General features: G+C 37.8%; 1 protein-coding gene across 1 annotated transcript; it reads right to left on the reverse strand.

Annotated features, from left to right (window-relative positions):
• Positions 1-975: 975 nt before the first annotated feature.
• Positions 976-1164, reverse strand: LOC309825593 (U6 snRNA-associated Sm-like protein LSm5; the record flags this gene model as incomplete). Its single annotated transcript, XM_082659249.1, has 1 exon — positions 976-1164. One exon carries the CDS (start codon positions 1162-1164, stop codon positions 976-978), a length of 189 nt encoding a protein of 62 aa, XP_082515375.1.
• Between the last annotated feature and the right edge of the window lie 7664 nt (positions 1165-8828).

Consider the following 8828-nt stretch of genomic DNA (forward strand, 5'->3'; position numbering starts at 1 on the left):
AGAATATGTGTACTTATTGCCCTTCATTTCTGCTTTATGATTTCTCTACATGCTCCCCTAAAAACACCATGTCCTTTGAATAGCATATCATATGACCATATGTCCATAAATGCTTCTTTATTAAAGTCCTCTTATTTTCCCCTAGATAATTATCGTAATGGAGTCTGGCTGCTTCCATTCTAGCATTGATATGGCCATTTTACTGAAAGCATCCAGTAAGGTTTTTTAAAACTACATCTGATCATTTTACTCTTATGCTCTAAACCTTTAGTGGTTTTCCACTACCTTCAGGAAAAAAAAAAAAAATCTTATTATTCGTTTGTTTTAAAATCCAAAGTACCAAAGAATCAACATTGTGAAAATGACTATACTACCCAAAGCAATCTACAGATTCAGTGCAATCCCTATCAAGCTACCAATGGCATTTGTCACAGAACTAGAACAAAAAAAAATCACAATTTGTATGGAAAAACAAAAGACCCTGAATAGACAAAGCACTCTTGAGAAAGAAAAACGGAGCTGGAGGAATCAGGCTCCCGGACTTCAGACTATACTACAAAGCTACAGTAATCAAGACACTATGGTACTGGCACAAAAACAGAAATACAGATCAATGCAACAGGATTGAAATCTCAGAGATAAACCCACACCCATATGGTCACCTTATTTTTGATGAAGCAGGCAAGAATATACAATGGAGAAAAGACAGCCTAAGTGGTGCTGGGAAAACTGGACAGCTACATGTAAAAGAATGAAATTAGAACACTCCCTAACACCATACACAAAAATAAACTCAAAATGGATTAAAGGCCTAAATGTAGACACCATCAAACTCTTACAGGAAAACATAGGCACAACACTCTATGACATAAATCACAGTAAGATCCTTTTTTTTTTTAAAGGTTAAAATAAAAATTCTATTTTTATTGTCATTATAAGACAAAACAGAATCTAGCATAAGTCAAGGAAATCTATTCATACTTCAGGTCCTTCTCCTCCAGGAACCAGCATTGTTATGTTATTTCCATTTAACAAAATTTGATCTAATTTAGTAATTCTTCTTCCTTCTGGTGTGATTTGAAACTCAATGACATCTTCCAGTACCATACTGACAAAGTCATCAAATCCCATAAGTGTGCAAACAATCTCCTTATCACTCTTCATCACAGTGTGAATCCTTGATCCTATACCCTTGTCCACAAGTTCTAGAGGGAGAAGCTGAGACGGGATGCTGGTTAGCCACCATGGCTACGCCAGAAGTGGTCTCGCAAGATCCTTTTTGACCCACCTCCAAGAGGAATGGAAATAAAAACAAAAAAAAAAACAAATGGGACCTAATGAAACTTCAAAACTTTTGCACAGCAAAGGAAACCATAAACAAGATGAAAACACAACCCTCAGAATGGGAGAAAATATTTGCAAATGAAGCAACTGACAGGATTAATCTCCAAAATTTACAAGCAGCTCATTCAGCTCAATATCAAAAAAACAAACAACCCAATCCACAAATGGGCAGAAGACCTAAATAGACATTTCTCTAAAGAAGATATACAGATTACCAACAAACACATGAAAGAATGCTCAACACCACTAACCATTAGAGAAATGCAAATCAAAACTACAATGAGGTATCACCTCACACCAGTCAGAATGGCCATCATCAAAAAATGTACAAACAATAATTGCTGGAGAGGGTGTGGAGAAAAGAGAACCCTCTTGCACTGTTGGTGGGAATGTAAATTGATACAGTCACTATGGTGAACAGTACGGAAGTTCCTTAAAAAACTAAAAATAGAACTACCATATGACCCAGCAATCCCACCACTGGGCGTATACCCTGAGAAAACCATAATTCAAAAAGAGTCATGTACCGCAATGTTCATTGCAGCTCTATTTACAATAACCAGGATATGGAAGCAACCTAATTGTCCATCGACAGACAAATAGATAAAGAAGATGTGGCATGTATACAGAATGGAATATTACTCAGCCATAAAAAGAAACGAAATTGAGTTATTTGTACTGAGGTGGATGAACCTAGACTCTGTCATACAGAGTGAAGTACGTCAGAAGGAGAAAAACAAATACCGTATGCTAACACATATATATGGAATCTAAAAAAAAAGGTTCTGAAGAACCTCCGGGCAAGATAGGAATAAAGACGCAGATGTAGAGAATGGACTTGAGGACACAGGAAGGGGGAAGGGCAAGCTGGGACAAAGTGAGAGAGTGGCATGGACTTATATATATTACCAAATGTAAAACAGATAGCTAGTGGGAAGCAGCCGCATAGCACAGAGAGATCAGCTTTGTGACCACCTAGAGGGGTGGCATAGGGAGGGCAGGAGGGAGACGCAAGAGGGAGGAGATATGGGGATATATGTAAATGTATAGCTGATTCATTATGTTATAAAGCAGAAACTAACACAACATTTTAAAGCAATTATACTCCAACAAAGATGTTAAAAAAAAAAAATCCGAAGTACCAGACCTTACTCTTTTCCGATTTTAAAAGAACCTCCTATTATTCATTCCAAACTAGCCACATTCCCCTCACAAGCTAGTTTCTGCCTCAGGAACTTTGCACGTGTTATTAGCTCTGGCTGGAACGCCCTGGCCTGGAACTTTGCTTTATTGGTTTCCTCATTTCCTTCTGGTTCCTACACAGATATCATGTTCTCAGAGAATCCTTCTCCAATGATCCCATGTTAATAGCTATCTACTTCTTATCATTCCTTAACTTATTACACTACTTCATGTTTCTTCACAGCTCTTAATGTACTTCTCATTATTTAGTTTATATTATGTACTTTTTTTCTCTTTTTGCCTTTATTTTGTTTTCTGCATTGAAATGTAAGGTCTATACAAGGTCAAGATGTCTCTCTCTCTTGTTTAAAGGTCCATCCCTCTTACCTAGAACGGCAACTGCCACATAGTAGATATTCAGTAGATATTTATTTATTGAATAAATAATTTTTTAAAAATAGGTCAAAAATAATTATAGAGAATGTGACAAGTGGCTTTATTTTCTTCTGTGTAACTCGTTTAAAGCTTAAAGGCTGAGTTTCAAGCCTTAACATACAACTTTGACCTTTCTCTGATATCTTCCTCTAAGTCCATTAAGAAGTTTCAGATTTCCTTTTTATCCAACTTTTGAAGAGGAAATTGTGAATACTTAATGCCTACTTCCTGTGTTTTCATAAAGAAGAAAGAATTCCCTAGATGGAAAGGAACCCGTAAGGTTTCTTTCACCAGAACTCTTCTCCCTGGGAGGAGGAATAACTTAGCTGATGAAGAGATAGAGAAAAGGAACATGGCCCCTGTAGCTCAGTACACTGAGATTTCATTCAGGTAGACCCATCTTCTTCTCAGAAGTTTGTTTAACATTTTCTCTCCTACAGAGGCAGAGCCTGTCCCCAGGCCTGGGGTAGAGACAGGAGTTGGGTTGGAATGGAGACGAGAACGATGTAGTCATATCTCTGACAGACTAAGTTTTTTTAGTTCAGGGGTGCAGGGTTTATATTAGGAAATCACACTTTGATTGCAGGTCAAGAAATATTCTCAGAATTAGTTTTATTAGCATTGAACCTGATATTTAATTTTTTACCTGTCTGACTCCTATGTTTGATTTTTCAACTGTTTCAGACCTCAGAGTGAGAAGAGGACAACAATTTATTTTTACTCCTAAAACCCAAACACATATGCTGATTCCCTCTATGCTACATTGTTCCTCACTATATACTTGGTCACTTACTCAATATTTAATGAGAGCCTACTAAGAACAGTACCCTCTGAAATATCAGGGACAAAAAGATTAATAAAATATAGTATTGACCTCATGGAATTAGTATTCTAGTGGTTGCTCAAATTAACTCTAACTCTATGTTGACCATACAACATATCCAGGGCACTCTAGCTTGAATGAATATGCAAAGTACAGAATTCTATTTTTTCAAAAGTTAGATGATTAATATTCTTTCCCATTTTACGGTACTTCACCTTATTACTCCAAGCCACTTAGGTCAAGGATGATAATGTGATTCAAGTACCATTAAATCTTGATATTATTCTTTTATTTCAAAGGGGAAAAAAGTACATACACAATAAATAAGCATGAAGTAATCTAAAGCAGATATAAAGATATCAATCCCATCATAGAAGCCAGGAGACAAGTCATGAGTCAGACTTTCATCAGCAGCAATCAATGGGATGAAAAATGAACAGCATTCTGGGGGTAATCTTAAAGACTATACGCTTTTCTCCAAGATCATTTGTTTCATCAGTGGCAACTGCGTCAGTGTTCCATTGTGTTTATAATGAACAAAAACAAAGGGAAACAGACAAGGAGACAGGGAGGAAGGAAGGGAAGACAGAAAGAAAGATTGGAGGAGAGAAATAAGAGGCCTAGAGGGAGTGTCTATCCAGTTTGCTTAGCTGGGATATTTGTGAATGTAATGGCTTGGGGGTGGGGAGCCTGGGGAGGGGTGTTAAAGAAAGGCTGTAGCATCCAGACAAGGCTTTGTAAGCCACAGTAAGAAATTTTGACTCTATTCAAGGAGAAAAGGAAGGCTGCCGAAAGATTTTATCTAGGAGAACGACGTATTCTAACTAGTGCATGTAAAGATCAACTTGGCTGCAGCAAGAATACGTTTGATGGAGCACAACTCCCATTTCCAGGATATTTTTATTCTAATACCTTATATGCTTTTCAAAGGTATGAAAAGAGAATGAATACGAAGGGGTAAGTGGTTTAGAAACAAGGCAAGTCCCAAGTTCCTACCCACAGAGGCACTGTTTTTTCCTAAGTGACAGGGCAGATTCTCAAGTGGCCAAGCCACTGGACAGACCTTCTCAGAAGATTCCTGAAGGCACAGAAAGCATGGAAGGATCCAGATGCTCGTGCATCATGTTCCAGGAGTAGGACTGTGACAGCTTCTCACCCAACTTGACATAACATGTCAAGATATATTCAAGAAGCCTAAACACCACTGGGAAAAGCATAACATGGTACACTAGAAGGAAAACTTGGCTGGGGAATTCTAGAAGACCTTTGTTTGAGTTCTAATATATGATTCCATTTTGAATACCTCTGTTCCATCCCATAGATGCCAGGTTGTGTCAACACGATGAGCTCTTTATGCAAACTAAGGATTCCTAAATATGGATTAGACAGAAGTGTTACCATGGTCTTATTATGTACGTATTGATTATGGGCAGCCATCCTACCACCATGATAGGAACAGTGTACCACTATGTGAGATTTGAGGGAGCTCCCAGGATATAGCTGCCACTCCAAACTGAGAATAGTAACACCCCAAAGGTACTCCAGACTATTAGTAGCCTGTGGAACAACCATCATGGTACCTCCAATATCATCTCATAAAATAGTTGGAACCAATCCCTCAGATAATTTGTCTACTCCATTCTAAGAGATTACCAGGAGCAATTTTACCAACCTCTAAAGGAATGTAGCTTACTTCTTAGACATCAGGGATTTATACATTTATTATGATACTTTCCCTGTAGATGGCCACAAATTGTCTCACTTCAAAAATTTTCCAAAAGGTAGATCTTGAATAAAGGACTCATTTCCTGAATCACACCAAGACACTGCATGAACCAGGTGCGACCCTGCCTCACATCCCTGTTTACACAGTGGCCATCGGAAGTTTGAACCCTCCTAGTTTTACGTCCTTCTGGTGCTTTGCGCATCTCTAATCTAACTCTTTCCCTCATTGCTTCCCTGTGTTTGTGCCACTGTAACCTCCACTTATTTAAATACTCCTCCCTGTGATAAGGTACTAGAGCTGTAGGCTTTCCCAACGTTCTTGAAAGCACAGCAGGCTCTAGAAGTGAAGAGGAAGGTGAAGAAAGTAAGTCTTGGTTTGGGGGGGCACACCCATATAGTCTGCTTCTTTGCTTTGCTCCCTTCCCTCAAACCCCAAGTTTCCACTCTGGGAGGACAGGTCATGGCAATGAAGAGATTTCATGTTATAAATTTTGTGCTTAGAAGTTCTAGAGAAAATCACTGTGGTCACTCTCCATGTAACATCCTTGACTATATTTGTCAATTCTTCCATTGGTCAGATATCCCAGATCCCTTCAGTTTTCTTCAATTTTAAAGTCACTGTAACCTTTTAGCCAGTCTCTGATGGCTCTTTTTATGGATAAAAGATTCCTTAACCTATAAAATAATAGCATAGCTCAGATGGCTTGCTTTCTGCAAAATCATTAACCTGTACAAAAGATATTGAAATACATTCCTAAAACTCTAAGACTAACATTCTGGGAATAAACATTTCAGTACTAAATATGTATATCAAATAACTTTCTGTGAGTCTCAAATAAAACAGATTGTGAATTTTTGCTTGTACCCTAGTGACCTAAGAAAATAAATTTAATAAAAGACCTGGTAGTGGTGTAAAACCCTTAGGGCAAAACCTACAAAATGAATTAAACATACCAAATTTCTCTTCACTGAAAAGGCAATTTGGGTATTACTCTACACTCTCCCCCTTACAGAAAGAAGAAGCAGTCATTACTATCAGTAAGGTTGATTCTGAAGAAGTTTGAATATGAAACGTTTATCCCACTTACTGCATTTTATCCTCCATGGGTAATACGATTGATTCATTGCTGTAACTTGTGTTTCTAGTCAATTATACTCTCCAGTACTCTTGCCTTGTGGCTGAACATCCACAGAAGAATAACTTTTTGAAGAAGAAAAATTAAATAGCTCCCACTGAGGCTTGTTTTTCAAAATTCATTAAAAAGTAACTAATTTCTGATGCCATATACAAACTCTTAGAGAAATATATTCTCTCTAACAAACCACAGGACTGTGTGGCTAAAATACCACTTTTTTTGTTTGTTTTTTCATTTTTTATTTATTTATTTATTTTTATTTTTGGCTGCATTGGGTCTTTCTTCATTGCTGTACACAGGCTTTCTCTAGTTGCATCGAGCGGGGGCCATTCTTCATTGCAGTGCAGGGCTTCTCATTGCAGTGGGTTCTCTTCTTGCGGAGCACAGGCTCTAGGATCATGGGCTCAGTAGTTGTGGCTTGCAGGCTCTAGAGCACCGGCTCAGTAGTTGTGGCACGTGCGTTTAGTTACTCCTCGGCATGTGGGATCTTCCCAGGCCAGGGCTCAAACCTGTGTCCCCTGCATTGGCAGGCAGATTCTTAATCACTGTGCCACCAGGGAAGGCCCTAAAATACCACTTTTATACTAAAGGAAAAATCATAATGCAAACCATGAAAGTAGAGCTGCCTACTTGGGATTTCTGAGAAGTGGTTGCTTTGGTTGCTGTAATAGTAAATGATCTCTGAAATAAGATACTATATTTGGGTTATTCATCCCATTTCTCTCTTCCTCTAACCTTTTTAGATTGCACGCAATGCTTCTGATCAAAGGGCAGAGGAAATGCACTCACTGGATTTAAACAACTCTGTTCTCATTCCCAAAATCTCAAATATGGCATATGAGATAGTTGTTCTGTAACATAAGTTAAAGCAGAGGAACAAAGAATGCTAATGCAACTAAATTCCTATGCTTGATTCACAAAGCTTGAGCACTAAGAAAAATCAAAATTTATTAAAATGAAGATGCTGATGACTAGCCAGGTATAACTGGAATTTGGCAGAATGACATTCCATACCTGAATGTCAACGTAAAAGGAAGCCGTCCATATCAAAGGTAAGGCATAAAAGAAAAGAAGGTATAATATTCTATAATAATGATGCTTATGAATGTTGAAAATAAAGCATTATTTTACATCTGTATATCTTACAACCTGATCTAGATTACAAGTTCCTTGATAACACAGATCATCCTTTACATGTCTTTTATCCTTTTATTGTACTACCTGTCCCATAGCAATTGGTCAGTAAAATATCATTTTTCCTAAGACTGGTAAAGCCATCTTACACTAACAAAGAATTTTAGAGCCAGGGACTTCCCTGGCAGTCCAGTGGTTAAGACTCTGTGCTTCCATTGCAGGGGGCACAGGTTCGATCCCTGGTCGGGGAACTAAAGACCCCACAAGTGGTGTGGCGTGGCCAATAAATAAATAAATAAATAAAATGAAGGAGTCACTTTGAAAAAGAAAAAGAATTTTAGAGCCAGAAGATATCCTGGAAAACAATTAACACTAATGTCACCTTCACAGACGTGCAAATTGTGACTCAGAATAGCTCCTCACTTTCTCAAGGTCAAATATTAGTCTATCACAGATGAAGGACTGGAATCAGGGTTTCCATTTCCCAACCCGTTGTTCTTTCCAATGCAGTCTATCCAATCTCATCAGTATATATGAAATAATTACACTGAGAAATTGTAATGTCACCTTGCATAATGTAAATATTATGGCTTCAACAAATATCTTTTGAGGCTATACAATGTGCCAGCTGCTATGGAGAGAGCAATGAGTAGGACAAACTCCCCTCTCTAAAGAAGCTGACAGTATGACAGAGATGATAATCTATATATAAATAATTGTTTCCATTGCCTAAGGGATAAAGCAATGTTCCCTAAAACAGCATAAAAGAATAGCCAAAACAATCCTTTTAAACAAATGAACAAAATTGGAGGACTTGAACTTTCTGGTTTCAAAACTTACTACAAAGCTGTGGTAATCAAGACAGTGTGGTACTTGCAAAGGATAGACATAGATCACTGGCAAAGAGTTAAGAATTCAGAAATGAACTTTACATTTATGGTCAACTGATTTGTAAACAAGATGCTAAGGCAGTTTAATAGGGAAAGATAGTTATTACCACAAATCATGCTGGTACAATTAGATATCCACATTCTCAAGATGAATTTAGA

This window comes from Grampus griseus (genome assembly GCF_964374135.1).
Source record: "Grampus griseus genome assembly, chromosome: 8".
Taxonomy (NCBI): domain Eukaryota; kingdom Metazoa; phylum Chordata; class Mammalia; order Artiodactyla; family Delphinidae; genus Grampus; species Grampus griseus.